The sequence below is a fragment of the Equus przewalskii genome, chromosome 17 (genome assembly GCF_037783145.1).
Source record: "Equus przewalskii isolate Varuska chromosome 17, EquPr2, whole genome shotgun sequence".
NCBI classification, from domain to species: Eukaryota; Metazoa; Chordata; class Mammalia; order Perissodactyla; family Equidae; genus Equus; species Equus przewalskii.
Genome location: NC_091847.1, coordinates 30,523,853 through 30,546,121, shown reverse-complemented (window position 1 = coordinate 30,546,121; position 22,269 = coordinate 30,523,853). Strand labels below are relative to the sequence as shown.

General features: G+C 36.8%; 1 protein-coding gene across 27 annotated transcripts in view; it reads right to left on the bottom strand.

Annotated features, from left to right (window-relative positions):
- MBD5 (methyl-CpG binding domain protein 5) overlaps positions 1 to 22,269 on the bottom strand; it is a 423,339-nt gene that overhangs the window by 9,387 nt on the left and 391,683 nt on the right. For 17 of the 27 annotated variants that reach the window (XM_070579639.1, XM_070579638.1, XM_070579634.1 and 14 more), the window contains 4 exons: positions 19,612 to 20,637; positions 17,845 to 18,053; positions 13,262 to 14,470; positions 2,178 to 2,251 (listed from right to left, as the gene is read on the bottom strand). In XM_070579639.1, coding sequence (XP_070435740.1) covers positions 2,178 to 2,251; positions 13,262 to 14,470; positions 17,845 to 18,053; positions 19,612 to 20,637 — 2,518 coding nt within the window. Of the gene's footprint in view, positions 1 to 2,177; positions 2,252 to 13,067; positions 14,471 to 17,844; positions 18,054 to 19,611; positions 20,638 to 22,269 lie in introns of all 27 variants that reach the window. The other 10 variants (XM_070579654.1, XM_070579652.1, XM_070579649.1 and 7 more) reach the window with 3 other exon arrangements.

Sequence of the window (22,269 nt, the reverse complement as noted above, 5' to 3'; positions counted from 1 at the left end):
GTAATTTTAACTTTTTTTTTCTTCTTAAAGATTGGCACCTGAGCTAACGATTGTTGCCAATTTTTTTTTCTGCTTTTTCTCCTCAAACCCCCCAAGTACATAGTTGTATATTTTAGCTGTGGGTCCTTCTAGTTGTGGCATGTGGGATGCCGCCCCAACGTGACCTAATGAGCAGTGCTATGTCCGTGCCCAGGATCCGAACCGGCAAAACCCTGGGCCACTGAATCGGAGCGCGCGAACTTAACCACTCGGCCACAGGGCCGGCCCTGTAATTTTAACATTTTAATTATTTTTGTTTTTGTATCTGTCTCCTTCACTGAACAGTGAGCTCCAGGGACTATAGCACTGTGCCGGGCACAGATTTTTTTTGCTAAGTTAGTCTCCTTAAATTGGGGAATAAATAAATGATCAAATAAATGATTCAGTCCAACACATCATTTATCTTGTACATTACATTCAACTAATTATTTAAGCCATTGGGCCTGAGTGTCCTCATCTATAAATGGGCTCAGTAATTCTGGCCCATCTTGTGATTGGGAGAATAAAATAATGGATTTTAAATCACATGAGCAAAATGTAAAGTACTCTACTGGGCATTTACAAGGCAAGTCAGTCTACTTAGACAATGGTATGATAAATAAAGCTGTTTTTACTAACATGTGCTTCACATTTTCTTCTTTTACCTTGCCAATCTGCAGTCCAAGTTTATGGTTTCATGAGCATTCCTTTAGATAATGCCACTTAGGACTCATATAAATTCACCACAAATAGTAAACTGGCTTTGAAGAAAAAGTTTTCAAATTGCTGTTTCTTACTCATTACCTTTCAGAAATTGCTTAATAGCAAATTTATGGGAAAATAAAGCTCATTTCAAGGCAGTAAATCTAAATATTTGGAGGAGTTATTTCATTTCTTTGTTATCACCTCTGTTTTGGATACTTTTGAACATAATCCAGCTGTCATGCCTCATTGGAGGAAAGATTTTAGGGATTTTTACATGAAATAAACAAGTACCATTGAATATTCTATAGCAAACGCCCCATTGCAAATTTGTGATGTAGGTAATTTGCAATTTTCTTCCTTTCATCCCGGCCTTGTATTAACTTTTGTAGGCATTATCCCAATACTAAACTCTGCATGGGAAGTGTGGCCCTTGCCACGACCAGTACCCACTTGCTATCTTCCAAAGGAGTCCTGAACACAGGTGCACAGGAGTTGCCCCTTGCAGTTGGCATCTTTTATCAGACATTCTAGTGAGGTGAAGAGAGTCTCCCCAAGATTTGTTGAGTTCTAAAGTTTTACCTCTGGCAAGAATTTTTGAAGACACCACTAAGAGAAAGAGAGTGTCCTTTAACAGACATTATTTATATCATTACATAAACCTTTTATACAGATACACTAATAATCATTCCGATCTTGTAATTCTTGGATGTTTGATAATACGAAAACTATAGTAACTGAACAGATATGTTGATTACATATATTTTAAAATAATTTTCCAAGTACATAATACAGAAGCACATTTGTAGTTCTCTACCGTAAAATGAAATAATAGTTATGATACAGAAAAGTACATTGCATTACAGTGGAAATTGTGTTTCAAACATTACCTACTTGTCCATACTATCTTTACTCAGAATATAAAGATCCAGAAAAACTTGAATAATAATGTCCCAAAGTTCAACTTCTTGTTATAACTCCAAAGGAAACCTATTGCCCCTGCCCCAAGAAAAAATTTTTTACCGTCACTTTGATTAACAGCTAATCTGCCTAAATTATTTACATGTGTACAACTGGGGTATCTCGCCCCAAAGTATTTGAATTGCAAGTGGATAAACTTTTGCTGCACTTTCAGAGACCATTTAATTGCTACATGTTGAGAATATTAATCATATTTTCTTTCCCACTAAATGAGAGGGATGGAGATGGAGGGAGTGAGGAAGGGGCCGATAAAGAGGGAAATCTTACTGCAGTGTAAATTACTAAGAAAAGAAAACATTTTCTGTAATAGCTAATTCGGCTTGTCTATAATGGTTCTCTTTGGTGATAACTATTAAATAATTCTTAGGCAGGCCCCAAGATGGACAAAATCAGTCAGATTTCATTGTCCCTTTGGAGGAGAACCAGTAAATTATATCCTTGAAAAACAAAATGGAAGAAAAAAAAATAGTGCTTACTTTCTGTTCCTTTTCCGGGCTCGACTGTAGGCTTCTAAACCTTCTGTTAGTGTCTTCAACTTCTCCGGCTCCACCTGAGTGAAGGTATGAAGACCAAACCACATTACCCAGACCTGCAATTGTTAACACTGTTTGTACTTTCCTGCTGTACAAGTAGGCTCTGCGCTGGGGGAGAGGAGGCTAAAACTTTCACTATCCTGTCAAATGTCCTGTCCTCGCTCAGGCAGAGGTTGGTTCCGTGGCTCCAGGCTGCAAGATCGATGGAAAAGACTGTTTGGCTTTCAAATTGTCAACATTTTGAAAATAGTGTTTTAAGAACAAAACTTGGAATTTAAATAACCTTCAATACACAACACATATCAGTCAGAGATCTTGGTTTGCTTTCTCCGCTGCCTGATGCTCAGCAACTGCAAATCTGTATTCCATCAGGGGAGGACAAGAGCAGTGGTTGGTGAAGGGGTTGGGGCTTTGGAGCCAACAGAGAGAAGTCTGAATCTGACCTCCTTGCTTCCTAGCATGAGGAAAACAATTAAATTTTCTGAGCCTCAGTTTCCTCCTCTTTAAAATGAGGACAATAATACCTACCTTCCTGCTAGAATTGCTGTGAGAATTAAAATGCAGCCAGTCATGTTGAACACTTAGCCAAGTACAGAGCAGCTATTATTACCTAGAATGTATTAGGCTCTGCAGAGGCCACAAAACTGTGGGGCAGTGGTCCATGCATAGTCCTTACTGACGTGGGAAGAGGGTGTTGCTACATCCATGGGCACGTCCTCTCCCCTGGCCTGCTCTGTCGCTGTAAGCCTGTGTGAAGTCCACTACCTCATCACAGGGCGGCTGCCAAATGGTGGCTGGGGGATTTCAGGGGTGGGGAGGTGCCTCCAGTAATCTCTATCATGGTTCTCCAAGCCACATCCCCTAAGAAAAACAATTAATAAATAGGAAAACATGTGTGCAACTTGTGAATAAAAACACCTTTAGAAAAACATTGCTATTTTTATTGATCTTAAAAAAAAAATCTAAGTAAAGACAGTGTTGCTTGCTGTGTAAAAAGCTTCAAGGCAAATCCCCCAGCTATCCCTTAACCCAGTTTTCTCCCCACCCTATGCTACTTTTATATAAAAATTGAGAGGTTGCCAAAAGTGCCTCATGGGTAAGAAAATAAACACTAATAAGCAAGAAAATTATTAACTTTTGTCTTTAAATCTTCCTTACTCATGAATATCATTTATAAATAATTTTTCTTTGGCAGCTCAAATCTAGTACACAGTAGTGATTAACAAAGGGTTTCCATTATCAAGTCTGAAAACAAGCATTGCTAATTATTCAATGAGAAAAACAGTCAAATAATAGAAACATTTTCCTTTTCATGATTTTTGTATTTTGTCCTAAAGGATCAAAATATCTTATATGCACAAGTTCACTGGGGATAGGTGATCTATTCTGTGCCAGAACAAGAGATAACTTCGTTCCAGTAACACCTTACAGGAGCTATGAAGAAAAGTATCTTATTGGGATGACTGGAAAAGCTTAAGTAAGCTGAACATATCCATGTGCCGTTTTAAAAAAAAAAAAAGGTGCCTGGATACGCTTTCATATTTCATGTTAGAAATGAGGTTCCATCTTGTATTTACTCACACGAAAAGAATACGGAAAATGTTTCACATGTTACATTTATGTAATTTATAGCTAATTCCACTTATATTTAAATGACTTTCTTGGCAGCAGGAAGGAAGCTTTCCTGTTGCATAAACTTCTGTTAGACACAAACTGGGGTAGTGAGAGATCTCAGAAGAGATGGATGCAGGCAACAGAAAGCAGATTCACAGTGAAACAAAGCAAGACACCACAGTGAAAACTTACTCTTTGGTCTTAATTTCAAAAATTGTTAGGTCAAATTATTTTTATAAATCTTCAATTTTTATTTTTAATTAATAAGGAATAAGGGGCAATAAAAACATTTCTTGTGCATTTATTATGTAAAAGGCACTGTTTTATTATTTAATATGGTAATACTGCAAACCAGTATTATTTTTGTTATTTTACAGATGGGACTCAGTAAGTTTAAGTAGCACGGCCAGCACTGAAACTCTTGTCTGGTTCCATAGCACTGAACCTCTCTCCACCATACCAACTCTAATATACATAGAAATGTAGTCATTTTATATATATTATATCATATATATACACACACATATGTATATACACATGTCTATATGTATGCACATGCACAGACATACTGAAAAAATTAGGTCAAATTATTTTAAATCAAATTATATTTTCATAGAAATTCAGATAATTCTTGTCCAAATTTATCTTAAAAAATTTTTTATGCTTGAATAATTTCCTGGTGATTTTTCTGATCTAATTCTCTACCATGATTTCTTCACTTACATTTGCCTCTAAGGCTGTAAGTTACTCTTGTAATGAACTATGTTATTTATAAAGGATTCAATGACCTTGACAGAGAAAGCAACGATGGTGCTTTCCAAAACTAAATATAAATAAGATACACATTTCTGTGTATTTTTCATAAGACAAGATCATACATATCCAGAGGTAAATGTTTAGTTTATTTTGTTTCAGAATTTTAGTACTCTAGTGTATTGTGAAATACAATACATGAAGAGTATGTGTTGTTTCTGGGGAAATATTCATAGACTTAGACAATATTTAAGAAACTCTTTAAAGATACCCCCCCACCCCAAACAGTATCAGAGAAGAACAAAATAAATTCAATTACTAGTCAAATAGAAATCATATTTAATTATTTAATGAACACTACCTCATAAATTATTTAGCTAACTTGTAAATGAAGGAAGTACTGGGAAACCAAATACATAAATGTAACATTAAAAAGGTTAAATGCACACAAATACTTTTTATAAAACTTACACTGAAGGAGCAAGTAATAAGACATTTAATACTTTAATCTGCAATTATAATCTTATATTCCTGTACCTTCACAAGCCAGGAGTTCCATAAATTATTTAATTCCTATCTTGGTGAGAAACTGGGGTAGGACTTTCCAATGTATTTTTACTCATAATCTGCCCACATATTCTCATTCTAATAATGATGGTGCTAATAGTAACGGCCATGATAGTATAACTCTTTTCACATGTCATTTAAAAATTAGAAAAAGATACCCAGAATTTATATGTATTTATAAATCACATCTTACCTCATGTGTAAATATATATATATGTTGAATATTTTTTACTCCTAAATCCCTTCTTTCAGTTACTCAAATTCTTTAGATACAACAATTCTTCAACATAAATAGTCCTATAGCCTGTTCAGTCAGGTTAGAAAGATACTCACAGAGCCAGACATTATTATATGGTGGAGGTTTAAGAGTCTTCTGAACAAGTCTGAATCTCTGGTTGCTTATTTTGTTCACAAGGCACATATTAGACCTTTGGTAATTTCATTAAGTTTGATTTGGGGCCAGCACAGCAGCATGCAGTGTATCTCAAGAGTAACTTAAAGTCTATGACAAAAGGAGACCCAAACCTCTCAGAGAGCCAAACTGCCCCTCTGAAAGTGAGGGATAGCATATATCAGAAGAAACTGAATCGAAGAACTGAGATCACTTTTGAATAGAGCCAGTTAACTAGAGATGATGTAAAATTCCCTCAGGCTTTAATCCTGACAACAGGATTAAGTCTCCTGGTGATTACTTTGCTGCTACTTAGTGCTGAGGCAAAGCTGTCAGTCACACAAAGGTCAAAGAATAGAGCACACGCCACATCACAGATTTCATAGCAGAGATAAGACAGCTGACCTCAAGCTCCCCTTTTCATCCTTCACTTCTCCATCCCATTTCTACATCATCAGCCCCTGTTTTGGGGGAATGGTATAATACAAGGAGTCCTAAGCTTAGAGTTAGAAGACCAGGGTTGGAACCTGGCTTAACTGCCTGTGACTTGTGTCCTTAGGAATGCCACTTCTCTGAGCTTCAGTTCTCTCATCTGTAAAATGGGGATAATTGTGCACATCTTTTTGGGTCACTGAGAGAATCTAAAAAGACAACAAACATGAAGGTGCTTTGTAAACACCAAAGCAGTCTTTCCCAAAGTGCCACTGGTAGCATGTGAAATTATTTTAGGTGGAACATGGACAGACTTTTAAACACTTTTTTTTTTTTTGAGGAAGATCAGCCCTAAGCTAACATCTGCCGCCAATCCTCCTCTTTTTGCTGAGGAAGACTGGCCCTGAGCTAACATCTGTGCCCATCTTCCTCTCCTTTATATGTGGGGAGCCTGCCACAGCATGGGTTGACATGCGGTGCGTAGGTCTGTACCTGGGATCTGAACCGGTGAACCCCGGGTCACCAAAGTGGAATGTGTGAACTTAACCGCTGTGCGACCAGGCTGGCCCCTAAACATTTTTAATAGTTATACTTTCCTGTAAATTTGTATTAGAAAAATACAAAAAACACTATACTTAGATTTCACATGTATTACACCTTAGAATAAGACTGAAGAAGTTATTTAAAAAGCGGCTTGAAGAGTGCCTAGTACATAACAAGTGTCCAAAAAATATTTGTGGAATGAATAAATAAACAAGTAAATGAATATAAAGAAAAATTTTAACTAACTGATAGTATAGGTAACATGCAACTTCATCCGAAGTCTGGGAAACACAGCTATGAAGCAATAAGCAAATATGAGGCATTTATTAGGTTCATTATTATCAAATATTTATTAAAAAGTAAATATTTTAGGGGCTGGCCCCGTGGCCGAGTGGTTAAGTTCGCGCGCTCCGCTGCAGGCGGCCCAGTGTTTCGTTGGTTCAAATCCTGGGCGCGGACATGGCACTGCTCATCAAACCACGCTGAGGCAGCATCCCACATGCCAGAACTAGAAGGACCCACAGCGAAGAATATACAACTATGTACCGGGGGGCTTTGGGGAGAAAAAGGAAAAATAAAATCTTAAAAAAAAAAAGTAAATATTTAAAAAAAATCTTCAAGCTGAAAAAGTCCTTCAAACTTAAAGTGCAATATTTCGATATTTTTTAAAGAATGGGAACTAATGATAAATAAGTAACTCGGGGTAAAAAGTTGACTCACCTGTGACACTATGACAGAAAAAGATGAATCTAATTTTCCAACAATAGTATTTGTGAAAAAATCGATAAATAATCTCATTTTTTCAAATGAACTAACCAAATCCACATTATTACAATTTTAGTCAGTGGCACTTTCTGAGGCCTTTTGTGTGTGTGTGTGTGTGTGTGCTTTCTTTCTTCTTCACTTTAGATAGCAGTGTTTTTAAGTACTAGAGAACTATACTACAGGACTAGAGCAAATCTATTCTAAATACTATAACACATTTCATATCAACTCACAACATATAAATAGAATTAAATGTTTTGGATAAACTCGTATTTCTAAAGAAACACTGTTTAAAAGTTCACATAACAGAAGGAGGTATTTACCTCAGACCTGAGATTCCATTTGCTACTATTCACATGAAAATTGTATTGACAAGCTCAAGAACTCTGTGCTGGGTCTCAGTTAACTGCGAATGGAGATAGTCTTCCTTTTCCTCTGTAATCTTGCTCAAGAAAAAAAATCAAATATTCCACAAGTCACTAAAGTTTATAGTCTTACCTAAGCTTTGTACTCAGTTTAGTCTTTTTCCTAACATTCACATTTTTGGTCTTATCTAGCTTTTCATTTTTTTTTTATTATCTTTCAAATTTTGATCAGGCACCGACTTTGTTTGCCTGGATTTTATCTAGCTTATTTCTTTTCAAAAACTATTTTGCTTCCTTTTCAAGAGGATCCTGTTGCTATAGAGCATTGATTGCCCTCGCTGCCCTAGCAGCCAAAATGCAGCCCAAATACTGTGGATATTGATTGGGTACAGAGAAAAGGATTCATTTCCAGTAGAGGTTAAGAAAATATATTAAGCAAAGCGAATATACAAAGAACACCTTCAGCAGAGAATTATAATACCAAAGAGTATAAACAGCTAACACTGAAAATCAAGCACAAAAAGAATGTTCTTCAAAGTAAAATGTTTAAACATCACAGGAAGACACACCTCTCAAATTTAGTCTCCAGGCTCAATTTCTTAAGTTACACATCCCCAGAATGCAACGGTAAGCTCTCTCTGGTTTTGCTCCACACTGAAAATATGTGTGCGTGTGATGCTGAACTGACATACAGAAAGTGTATTGTCCCCAAATAAACTTGGTTGATGAGTTTTGTCTGTTTTGAACAACTATTCAGAGATCTATTTTATCTCCACCTGACAAATATAACCGTATGGAAAAAAGCCAAAGTGTGGATCTAGAGAAGAGTCTCTACACCCTCCTTTTAAACACATCCTCATTTAATCAGGTGCCGTTATACTGAAATGGAGAACTTTTCTGTGTCATCAGGAGATGTCTCTACCTATCCAACAACAACAAACGTTTCATTGCAAAGAAACATTTTGGTGCCAATCTAGCAATAAATTCTTTCCTAAATTTGGCTTGAGTCAGAATACACATCGAATGTAAGAGAAACGAAATATGAAGACTAACAGGACAATGCTCAAAAAGAGTGAAAATGATCTACTCAGAAAAAAATAAGAACTTTATTTCTTGATTATTACTTGAGACTCAACCCTTTCAGGTTGGTTAACGTAAGATCAAAGATGGCAAATGATAATTACAAAATGTATTTTAGAAAATGAGTATTTTTCCTATTTTTAAATAATTATTGAAACATAGTACATAAAGATAACCATTTTCCCCCACAATTGCATAGGCTTTAAATATTTGCATATTATAGGGTATAGGTGTAATGCCAACAGAAGCCATTTTCCTTCCCAAGAATTCCTTAATACTAGGCCAAGATCAGGGAGTGCATTTCTCCGACCATAACGATGCACTGGAGCACAGCACTGATCTTATTCCTGGCCACTGAACCTCCAACTACAAAGGGTTCATGGTTCAGAGAGAAACTAGCACCATTTATTTAGAAAAAGTATAAATATCTTCAAAATATACTTCACTACAAACTGATGACTAATGAAAAATGTATTAGTGAGGAGATGCCACTTTCTGAATGGTATAATACAAAGTACATAATATTCTTCAGTGCTGTCACATGGCCTCAACATTGGGACAGTATTATATAGCTGTGATTCAAGACAACTTTTTAGACTGTTAAAAATCTCCACTAATTAATATTGTTGCATGTAGCGGGTAGGGTAGGAAGGCAGAGGAAGAAAGTCTGACTTTAACTCTTTTAGAAGCTTTGTGAGAAGGGGGACTTTCAAGTCCTCTCAACAAAGTGCTTTAAAATGCTTCCAAGTAAAACTCCTTCTTGACATGAACAGCTAATATTAACTTATAATCAGATACGCCAATTTGTATGCGATGTGCTGAACTTCATAAAAAATAGTTACAAACTATTTCATTCATTAAATAGATTCTTTATAATCCTTTCATTCTCAACCTGGTTAGTAAATCCTTTATTCAAGGATAGTGCACAGGTGAACAATAACTAAGGTCAAATTACCACAATTTCATAATGGTGGAATCCAAACAGAGAACAGGGATGAGGATGCTAATTTTTACTGAGCCTCTTTCATGTGCTGGGTAACCTATTTATGGTATCTTATTTAATTCCTAAAACCTCACTCTGAGTAGGAATTAATATTCCCACTTAAGAGATGAGGAAAATATAGCTCTGGGAGATTAAATTCCTACCCAGGACCACGTAGGTGACTGACAGAACTGAGATCAAGCTCATGTCAGAAAGCCCAAAGCCCATGTCTCTTTCTGCCACATCCTGCTTTCTCTCTAGTTCTCTGTAGACTGTGTATTTGACGTTTAGAAATCAAACCTCTTAAGTAATATCAGAAACTGCAGAACATTCCTAATGCATTATTAGTAATTCTGTTCCATTTAACACCCCGCCAAAGATTAAAAATGCCTTTCTAAGATCATAAACTGACCAAGTCATTTACACTATAACGACAAACAGTCTGCTAAAGTAGCAACTTATGGACACATGGAGACCTCAGCCTCGGGCAGGTATCAGTGCTCCAATCACAGCATGGACCCCTCACGTCAAAGACCACTCATGCAACCTGAAAACACAGAGGTGCCTGGCTTGCTTTGAATTAGTAATCTGCAATACTGTTACTTACTTATTTTTCTACTTTGCCTGCTTCTGAAAAAAATTTGAGGTGGCTTGTTGAGAACAAAGACTGTAACAGAAAATAAATGACAGGTTTATGGGATGTGGAGGGTGTATAAGAAATCTATTCTAACACTTGAGTTAACGTAGATTTTATCTGGAGAGATCTGACAGGATCTTGGATTGATTTAAAATTGGTGGATATACAAATAGTATAAAAAACTGAAAGGCTAAGAAAGTTTAACATGATAATGTGTAAGAAAATTGTTTAGCAAACCTTTTCTTCTGAGATACTACAAAGATAAACACTAGGGGAAATGGTCCCACATTCCACATTAGTAAGACAGAATTAATAAGATTTTACTATAATAAACAAATTCTTTATGGAGTAGGTCTCTGTCTTTCTCTCTCGACTTTATTAAAACGTCAGGCATTATTACCACAGTGTATAGAGGGGAACCTAATACACTGTCTACCTTTTTAAAAGCTGAAGTCTGATTATTAATGCACAGGATTTTATTTCTCAAACACTGCTGAGGACTAAGGGGTTCTATGTAAATAAAAATTACATCATAATTGGCTCACTTGACTAAGAGTACAAATTTTTAAAAAGTTTTACTGGAAATCTTTTCAAATAGATCATGCTTTGTCTTACACAGATATTGAACATAGTTTAATTTTTTTCGTGATGAAACAGGATTATTACCAAGATATCAGGCAAAAGCCATTTGGCTAGAAGTCAGACAGACTTGTGTCTGAAATTTCACCTTTTCTGGTGTTACAAACTGAGAACACTGTTTGGCTCGCTGGGTATCATTAAATAAGATATGAGGAAGCCCTTCCTTTGTTGTGTGAGCTATAGGAGAAAAAACAGTGCTTGTGAAGTAGTACTTTGATTTTTTTATGTGCAAAAGTGAGGTAGGTCCTAAAAAGACCAGAGGTTTCTAAAAATATTAAGTGCCCTGCAGCTTTTAAGGCTGTTATACCTTGCTTTTTAATGATAGATAAATATTTCATGTGTTGTTACTATTACATGTTTTCAATTTTGCACCTCTGAATGTGTGCTTTAAATGATTTTTTCTGAATTACTAAAAATATTTTTAGTCTATCTTGATATCAAGATTTTGATATCAAGGCTTTGAGAATGCCAAATTACAATGTTAGCCAATGGTAGGGGGAGTATCTGAATTTAGAGAAACAATTTCATGCTTCCTATTAGGAATTCATCTCTTGCCTACAATAACAAAGAAGAATCCAGAGTTTTGAAACGTGTATTATTATTTTATAGTGAATGAATACTATTTGTTTACTTAAATGAAGCAACATAAATGTTTCATGATTCTTGGACTTCTAGATAACAACTTTTTTTTAAGGGTATCTGCCCGAACATTAGTGAGTAATTCAATCTCAGTAGTTTGTGAACACAGACTAATCAGAAGATTAGGACCATAGTTTAACGTGAAATGTGTTAAAAGTACATGCCTTTATTCTCCTGAGGACATAAAAAGATATTTAGACAAGGCATTTAGGACAGGAAGAATGTTTCCAGGAAAGGAAGGTCATAATCTTTTCTTTAGTTAAGTTTTTTGTAAAATGCCACATAAAAAAGACAGTTTCATCTGCACACAGATTGTAAGACAGTTCAGTGCCTACATCTTGTAGTTGCAGCCGTTCCCTTTATATCATAAAAGCCCAATTTTGCTGTTTCTAATTATTTTTTGAATAAAATGTCGAAAATATTTAGGTTTGTCAACATAAAGAATGTTTTGTCTGGTCTCAGAGAGATTAGACAATAAAAAGTTTTCTGACTAGGGAGTATGGAATTCATTTTCTTATCAAACGTAGAAACATAATGCCCAGAGTGTACCTGACAAGTATATATTAGGCATCATAAGCAACGAGTTTTAAGGACCTCCCGGTCATTTGGAGAAAGACAATCTTTTTATTGTGCTGACAAAAATGCTATTGGTTTCCTGCCATTAAACCTAAGTGCCAGTGGAGGTTTGAGCAGAGTTGAAATAGTTTTATACAATATGCTCTTTAAGAGAATAATATGTACCTGTAAGAGTAATTTTTATTTCCTAAGGAGGTGAAAAATTATATGTTTCTTCATCATATGTGGGGAATGTGCATAATTATTTCTTCCCAGTCAAATATAAACTTTTCTGTCTACTTTAAACATTCTGCATATTTCTTGCCTAGTGAGCCAATTCTACCAATTGTGAGGGGGAATAAAGCCCAGAAGACCCCTACTAATTTCTTCTAAATTGAATGGTAGTTTCATGGAGAAGTTTTCATTTAATTTATATGATCAGATTGTGTTAAGTAGAACCAGACTTTGGGGTTAAACATTTCCATATGTTATAAAGGCCTAGAACTTTTCCTGAAAGGAGACAGCATTCTGAACTCAGACATGACCTGCTGCTTCCAGAAATGGCTGCAACTCCACGCCGCTTTTACCCTCTCCCCAGCTCTAAATGTCACACGTAAGCACATGGAGGAGAGGCTCTCCCCTGGCACTTTCTGTTGCCTGGGAGGGCCCCTTCCTCTGCTGCATTCCTGGACTCCAAAAGCCACCAGATTTTTTCCCAGTCATTGCCACTTGCCTTCATCCTCTGTGTGCGGAATGAAGAATTAGGTAAATGCAGGGAAGGAAGGCAGAGTTAACAAGAATCTGGAAATCTGGTTCCTGGGTTAGAGCCACCCTGAGCCCTAGTGGGATCTACAAATGCTTCACAACTCACCCCTTGTTGATACGACATTTTGGTGACTATAACCATCCCCTCTTCATTATACGCTCCAGAAGCTTGTGAGACCTCAATGAGTCATGAAGAATCCTAATTTCAAATCCAAAGAATCCAAAGTGATGATAACAAAAAATAGTAATTGATATCTGAACAAAGGTTAGTTATTTGACAATGGATAAAGATTGGTATACCTTCCCTTCCTCGGGGCTTTGTTGACATGAATTGTGAACGTCGTCTTCTCTTACTAATTTTCCAGGCCAGGAAGTAAGTCCTTTGATTTGGCCCCAGACCAAGTCGCCAACGTTGAACGTCCTTGGCCTATAATGTATCAACTCATTTGAAGAGGGGGAGTCTGGATTCCTTAGGTCATCTTCACTACTAATGCTTTTAGCGTCTGAAGGGCTAGGCACACACCCATTAATGCTTTTGGCATTAAAGTCTCCATTATAATGGATGTAGTCTTTGACCAGAGAACTTTCCAAACTATTTGAGGAGCTTGGAGACTGCTCCTCTAGGACGAGGTCTTGCCTTGTGGTACTCAGCAGCTCTCCAAAGCCCCGACTCTGTCGAGGTCTGTTCCCATTAATGTGTGCACATCTTTCCACAGTGTTCTCTAGTCTCTCCTTAAAAGTCATCATAGTTCTTTTGTAGTTATTATACCTGAAATTTTCCTCCAGAATTTTATCCCCTTGACAGTTTCTTGGTGGTAACAGTATTGGGTGCTGTTCCCCAGGCAGAAATGGCAGTGTAGAGACATTATTGGACCTTTCATGACAAGGACTACTGTGGATATGGCCTGGATGATCTAAAAATTCCTCGCATTTCCACCTGTTTCGTTCCCCTCCAGGGCTTTGCTCCCCATCCCACTGTTTTTTGGATGTGTGGCAACTTGCTGCCTTGAAATATTCAAACCCATCTCCTTCATTTGAGTTTTTCCCATGGTCCAGATTCCTGGGCAGCCGGGCCCCTCTTGCATTCCTCAGCCTACCATCATGATCGACACTGCCCATGTTTCGTCCATGAATGACCGCACTGACAGCACTGGGGAGACTTAACGGGTCACCAATCGAAGCAGTGAAGGCACTCATGGCACTCAGAGCTGGAATGGGGCTGATCTGAGTTGTACTGTTGACTGCAGTGGTGATGACAACCTGCATTCCTTTGCTGGCTGCATCAACAACTGCCTTGTAAATGGCATCTACAGAAGCATCACCTTGGCCACCCATAACAAGGCCATCCTTCACCTGCTGACCAAGAGATGGGTCAATCCTCGGTTGCAACTCACAAGATGTATCTTGGAAAGGCGGAAGTGTAGTGTTCGGATTCTCAGGAAGTGCTGTGAGCCCCGGCTGAGTGCTTATTCTTTTGTTTAGGAGAGTTGCATCTTCCTGCATCCTCACCTTAAAGAAATAGAGAGGAAGCAGTGAAAGGGAGAAAAAAAATTTAAAGATTTCGAAGAGAAAGACCGTAATTTTAAGATTTACCAAAAGACAAACACATATAACAAGGAAGGAAATATAAAGAAAGAACAAAGCTCAAAAATGAAATAAAAAGTCACCCTGTGTAGAAAAACTTGTGTCTTGATTATACTTGGGTACCATTTCTTTGGTTGAAATCATTCAACAGACTTTTTTTTAATCATCCCTACTTTACATTCTCTAGAAAAAGTGAAGTTGAGATGGTTGGGCACAAAATGTTTTCAGGTGATGACTCCATGTATTTAGTGTCATTATACCTTTTGCAACTTGGGATTCAAAGAGAGAAACAAGTCAGTCACCAGCACAGCTCAAATCACAGAGGCAACCAGATTTTGAAAATGATTTCTAACTCACTGATATTTCTACTGAACTAAGTGACATACAATACAAGATAAAACAAAACAAAATACATACACTCCTTTCTTAACAATAAAATATTTCTGATATGACACTATATTTTTGAAGTTTTCAGATAGGGTAGTAACACCTACTCTTCAACCTTACCAGGCTACCAGCTGAGGGACATTCCCATGCTATCAACAGTGACAGTGGCTCTCTATAGAAGTGGTTCCCAATTGGGCAGAGGTGAAGGGAGGGAATACCCACCAGGGAAGAATATCAATGGTCAGGACAGGAAGGATGAGTGCAGTTTGCAACTGTCCTGAGGTTATTCTAATTTCACCAAACCTGTCTAAGAATTGCTGCTCCAGATCCTTGATACTTCAGATTTTCCCCACAGTGATCACTCCCTTACTGTCTTCACATCCTTCCCTTCTATACCAGAGCCTGGGATCCATCAGCACATCAACCACTCTCTTGCCATCCTCCCCTCGTCTACACCTACCAGATAAAATCTTGGATAAGTTTAACTGCCTGCCTTATCTGTATCTACTGTGAGGATGCTGAGTATCTGTCTATAGGAACTTATGGCTTCCAACTGGGGCTTATTGTTTCCATCAATCCTATGATCCTCTAGTTAGCTATCACTCTCCTCCATAACTATTCAGATCTTCATCCACATCTTTGAGCTGGATGCTATACCATCTCGGCACTATTCTTAGTAGATAACCTTACTTAACAGAGAAAATGGAGTTCATGGGTCAAGAATTCTTGTAATTCTTATACTCTGCTATTTCCTGGCCCCAGCAGCACACAGTTCCCTGCAACTATATGTGTCCCAAATCCTGTCCTGCTTCCCAGTGTATGAGGGGCCCCTTCTGCTCTCTGAGGGCAAGTTCTCTATTTACGTCTGGATCCCAAGGTACTCCTCAAGGATCTTGCCTGATCTGTTATCCCTTCTCTTAAGTTCAATCTCTTCCACTTTTTTGGGCTCTTTCCTTTAGTATATAACTATGTGCATAGTTAGTTTTTGAAGGAGTAATCCACACTCTTTAATTCCTAAGCTTTTTCATCCTTCTATTATTGCAATCTGGCTTGTGCTCCCACCTCTCCACCAAAACTGCATTCTACCAAGTCACTGGTGATGTCCTAATTGCTACATCTAATAGATTCTCTTCAGGCTTTATCTACTTGTTTTCTTCAGTGATATGGTTGAACACTTCCTCTTCCCTTCTAAATTATTTTATTATATAAGATGTATACGAATATTTTCTTATTGCCAAAAAAGATAAAAATTTTCCTCATTACTACCCCCTCCAAATCTGTACTTTCCCATCCCACTCCAATCCCATTTCCCTTCTCAGAATTAATCACTGCTGGAGTGCATCCTTGCAGATACTTACTTTTAATACATTAAAGTATGTTGGTGTATATCTAGTTTCCCTTCTTTCCTTCATTCCTTCCTTCTTTCCTTCACATAAATGGTGAGTATTTTAATATTTTTCTGCAATACCACAGTATTGAAGTCTTGCAATCTTGCGGATCTTTCCATATTAGATTATACAAGTCTACCTGATCTTTTAACCTACCAGATAGACGGACATAGCATAACTTATTTAACTATTCCCCTACTGATGGACGCTTAACTGGTTTCTAATTTTTTCCACCACATACCATGTTGTAATGAACAGTCTGGTATGTGTCCCTTGGTTCACATTTGAAGATTTCTCTAAAATAGATACATGGAAGTTGAACTTCTGAGTCAAAGGACATGTCTATTTAAAACCTCATAACCTATCAAATTACCTTCCAAAAGGAATGTATCAGCATACAATCAGACCAACAATACATCTAAAAGAATCCATTTCCCCACACCGCAGTCAGCAAGGGAATCATCAATTTGATGGACATATTAAAGTTGTAATTTGTATAACTCTGATTATTCTTTGCATATGTTTATTAACTTATCTTTCTTATTCTATGAATTGTCTGTTCATATCTATTGCTCTAATCAATTATCTTTTTTATTCCTGATTTGTAAGAACTCTTTTTATATTACAGATGTCAATTATTTGCTATTATTATACAAGTGTTTTTTGCCGGGTTGCCACTTGTCTTTAACTTTGTTTAGAATACCCTTGATCATATAGAAATTTTAAGGTTTTATGTATTCAACTCTGTTATTTCTTTCCTTTTTGACTTCTTGGTTTTGTGTCTTACCACAAGAACCTCCTCTACCCAAGATTATTTTTAAAAACTTCCATATTTTCTTTTTTTGTTTTTTTTTTTAAAGATTGGCACCTGAGCTAACATCTGTTGCCAATCTTCATTTTTTTTTTTTGCTTCCTCTTCTCCCCAAAGCCCCTCCAGTACATAGCTGTGTATTCTAGTTGTGGTCCTCCTGGTTGTGCTATATGGGTCGCTGCCTCAACATGGCCTGATGAGCAGTGCCATGTCCGCACCCATGATCCGAACCGGCGAAACCCTGGGCCGCCGAAGTGGAGCATGCAAACTTAACCACTTGGCCACAGGGCTGGCTCCCTATATTTTCTTCTTATATTTATTGAGTGTTACTCTTTCTATATAACTCCTTAATCTTTCATGAATATATTCAGCTTGTATAACTAAGGGAAGACCAGGGAGAGAGAGGAGAGAGCTGGGGCATGTTAAGGATGAGGATTTTAATCTTGAGAGTAATGGGAAATTACAGAAGAGTTTAAGAGGGTAACATGATCAGCTTTTACTCTCAGCTCCAAAGTCACTGAGATGCTTCAGGCAAAATAAAATAACCTTTACACAAAAGACTGGAATGTTTAACAATATTCATTATTGAGAAATAACAGTATGTAGAGGTGAAAGGGCACATAACTTCCTTCTTTCCTCTCTTCCCCCAAATTAAGTGTTTAAACAAACCTAGACATTGTTTTCTGCTTAAGCAACCCAGGGAAGGAGAGTACCTGAAAGTTCTGAAACAGACAAGCCATGGGGTTATTGTTAGCTGGGCAAGGAATTGCGGACTGTCCTTGAAATGCCTGGAGGTTCTGGTACCCCTGAAGAAGTTGCTGCTGTTGCTGATTTGGAGGAAACATCTGATTGTTGTTTAACAGCGACTGTAGATGAGTCAGTTGATGGTTATTCAAAGTATTGTTTATTGAGGACATGTCACCTATAGTTTGAAAAACATAAAATGTAAGTCAATGTGATTCTTTGGAGATCCTATGCCTATCTTTGTACCTGAGGATTTCTGAAACAAAATCTAAAAACTAGACTTACATGGTAATTCTTTTCTCTTTTTCTCCTCAAAGTCTTACTAAGTGGTAAGGAAAGAATAGTTTTATTATTTAATTTTATCTTCAGTAGTTAGTTTTTAAATTTTATATCATGGAGAGACTACTTAGTCTTTGCTCTATCGATTAGGCAATCTTTATATATTGAGCTTCAGTGTTATACAATTCCTTGAAATTATTTTTATTGGAGCATCAACAATTAAAGGTTGAAATTAGTCCTAAAATGTTTTAGTAATCATAAGTATTGGACCAGATGATTAAAACAAGTTAGTTTGATCAGGCTTTTTTTTAACAAAATTTTTTTCTCAAGCCACAATCATCAATAAATACCAGCAAATAAAATTGGATTTGGTTTAGAAATATGTATTTTGTTTTTAAGTAAAAGGTGGGTCACCTGAAATTAAAATTGTAAAGAAAGCTAACAATGCAAAAGAATTCACTGCCATAATCATTAAATATAAATATTATATAATTAGATAGGATTAAACTAAATTTATATTCAAATTAACTTATTTTGAAATTATCTTGAGGATAATGTCATAGAAATTGTCTTGTAACTTGAAATATGTAAATCTGTAATGCTTTTTAGATTATTTGATTTCAACACTAAATAGAACTAATTAAACTGTATTATAAAGAGGTCCATAAAATCTGGAAACATATTTTTTTATGTACTGAAGATGTCTTTGATAATATCATGTATATTTGCCCATGTTTCCAGACTTTGTGGACACTATCTCTGTACTTTATATTATAGTTACCTTCACCAATCAGTTGAATACACTTGACATTTTCTAACTTTTTGTGATAGGGTAATCTACATGAAGGATTTTTGTTTTTAAGCCTCAAAGTTCTAAAGAATAATACTGTCTGAGGAAATCTAGCAGCAGCTATTGGGGTTGTCTGTTTCTTTGAACTTGGGCAAATTTTAACTTTGAATGTTTTTATGCCTTGTTTCTTATTTTGCTGGATAAACATTTAGATTTGTTTATTTAGGGATCACCTGGAAAAACACTTCCTCAAACTGTTTTCATCCACAGTGCAGCTGCTCATACTAACCCTGTGATGCCACACCAACTAAAATTCAAATAAAAGTTATTTTTAAGATGTACCTGTGCTTTATTATTTGAAAAATAAGACTCTACTTGGCTTAAGAGAATGATGGGTAGGTTAGGTTTAGGTGGCATCAGAATTAGAAGAGAAAGCAGATTAAAATGGTATTTAGTATTGCTAGAGTAGGGGAAAAGGAAAAAGTCATTTTCATGTTCGTATAACTATGGTTGTGGGTGGGTGTTATTATATTTAGTTCCTTAAGCAAGCTGTGACATAACAAAAACATTTTTAAAAATAGTGTGACAAAATGGAGTTTTTAAAAAGGAGAAAATAGAATTAGAAAAACGTTTCTTTTGTAAAAATTTGTGAAAAAATTTAACTTACCAAGCAGACCTGTCCCCAGTAGAGGGTTAAGTAGCTGTGGCACCACAGAGTTACTGTTGAGTTTAGCTGGACCAGGTGTATTCCCAGCATTATTAGATATATTCAGCAATGTTTCTGCCATTGACACCACTGCTGTCCCACCAAGTGTTGAGACAGTCAGTGCTGCCACTGCTGATGATGTAGTGGTTGTGGTAGTGGTTGCCTGGGAGGAAGTTGCTATGGAAACCTCTGGATGATTAGCGGTGTTGGCCGATGCCGAGTTCAGGACACCTCCCAACAGCTGGGGATTCAAGGCCATTAATCCTGAGGCCCCAGTGACAGCTGGGAGGAACAGGGGGTTAAAAGTAGTGTCACTGCCTGCAAAGCTTGGTAAAGGGTTCCCCAGGGGGCTGGTTAAAAGGGTCTCAGCTCGGCTGTTCTCTGACTGATTGCTTGGCAAATGGTCTGGTGGGGCTGTCATCTGTGTTAATGAGGGTAAAGGGGTATTTTGCTGTTGCAAAAGATCTGAGATGGTCAGATTGAAAGATGGCAGGGGAAGCATGGCAGCTGCTTGGGCTTGGTTCTGAAGCAGGGCTGCTAAGAGCTGAAAGTGAACAGGTTGCAATACCTGCCCATCCATGTCACCGGAGAGAAAAGCTAAAGCAGCGTTTACATTCGGGTTGAGAAAACCTAAAGGGTGGAGGTTGATCTCAGACTTGCCTTCTCCTGCTGAAGGCTGGAGGATATTTAATAGATTCTGGTTTAGGAGATGCTGTTGATTCACTGGCAAAGAGATAGGTAGAGAACTGAGGAGGCTGGGGTTCAAGGGGTGTGGAAGATGGTTGTTTGAAGTGCTGTTGGATGGAAAATGAAGTGCGTGCTCCTGGCCAACAAAGGGAAAATCACTCCCAATGGGCAGCTGACTCTGCAGTGGGTTTCCAGCTGCGGTGGTGACTATAACGCCATCTTGAAGAACAGATGTTGTCTTTGTGATGGCGGGGTGGTTGGTGCCAGCTATGGCTATGGAGGATGATGGTCCTGAAATGCCTAAAATGAAAAAAACACAAGCCATTTATTAATTACAGATGTTAAGGAAGACAACCCCATTAAAATACATTGAGATACATTTCAGTTAATTCATTACAAGTCATCTTTGCTGATTTTAATCAGATTAATTGTAATCAGAGATAATTTGACACCTGTTAATGAAACTTAAGTTTAACTTCACACTTCCTAATCTACTTGGAAAATAAATATATTGAAGAAACTTAGCATATTAAGAAAAAGCTGTTTCTAACTACCACATAGCTTGTTTTTCATAGCTGGATAAGGTGAAGATGGGGGAATCTGTGTGGTAGTTCATTCAATTTGGTAGATAAATGTAACAAGGCTTCATTTTTCAAAATACATTTTTTTCATTTTTAAAAAAGCTTTTGGTCTTTATTTATAATTATAGTACTTGCTTTTGGTGAAAAGAAAAAACCAACTAGAATATGCACGAGAGTATAAAACAGAAAGTAAAAAGTATCTTGAAAATAACGATTACTATTTTAGTGTATAGTTTTCTGGGCTTTCCCCACCTGTACATATATACATACGCAGATGTATATATACATATTACATATTTTAAACAAAAATGGATTCATGCTGTTTTGTAACTTTTCTTCATTTATCAATACATTGTGAATATCTTTCCATGTTAACTCACGTTAACTACACAAACATTTTACTAACATCATGTGTGGATATACCATAATTTAATCAACCTACAGTCACTGATATTTTGATTGTTTACAGTCTTTTATTATTGTAAGCAACACTATGATAAACATTTTTATTAACTCATTTTTGCCAATATGCCCAATTATTTTCTAAGGATAAATTCTTACAAGTGGAATTCCAGGGACAAAAGGGTTATATATCTTTAAGGCTTTGGATACATATTATCAAACTGCCCTCCAGCAAAGTTGATCAATACACATTCAATTTACATTTCCATAAACAGTGTATGGCAGTGCTCATTTCTCACCAACATTATCTTATCATTTTAAAATGTTTGCCACTATGATAGCATAAAGATACTTTGTACTCATGATTTCTTAAATCAGACCAGTCTTCAGCCAGACAGCATTCTTAATCCTGAAAGTCTTATGCTAGAGATGAAAATTCAGGGAATTTAATATTTAAAAATACAAAATTTCAGTTGCTTATTATAATTGTTTTAGTTGTTCTCAATCCAAGCTGCACAATAGAATTACCTGGAGTACTTACATACACACACATACACAAAAACAAAACAACGCCTGGGCCCTATCCCAGACCAGCAGAAAACTCATCTCCTGGGGTACAGCCTGGGCAGTAGTATTCATTGAAATCACCCCTGGTGATCCAGATGCACTGGGGTGAGGTGGGAGGGTGAGAATCACATTCTGTTAAAAAGGAACCTACAATCATCTTTTCATAAAAAGGTCTTCTAAAGGGGTGCATTGTTTTATGTAATACATGTATTTGGCAAATATTTATTATTACAAGCATATGCATTTAATTTTATATTAAACATGTATATGGTATAATGAACAATACCAGTGTTACTGACAATCTAAAATAATTCAAACACTTTACTGCTGTGCTATGCCATAACAAGAAACTTTATATTTGACTATGTTACCTTTGAGATCT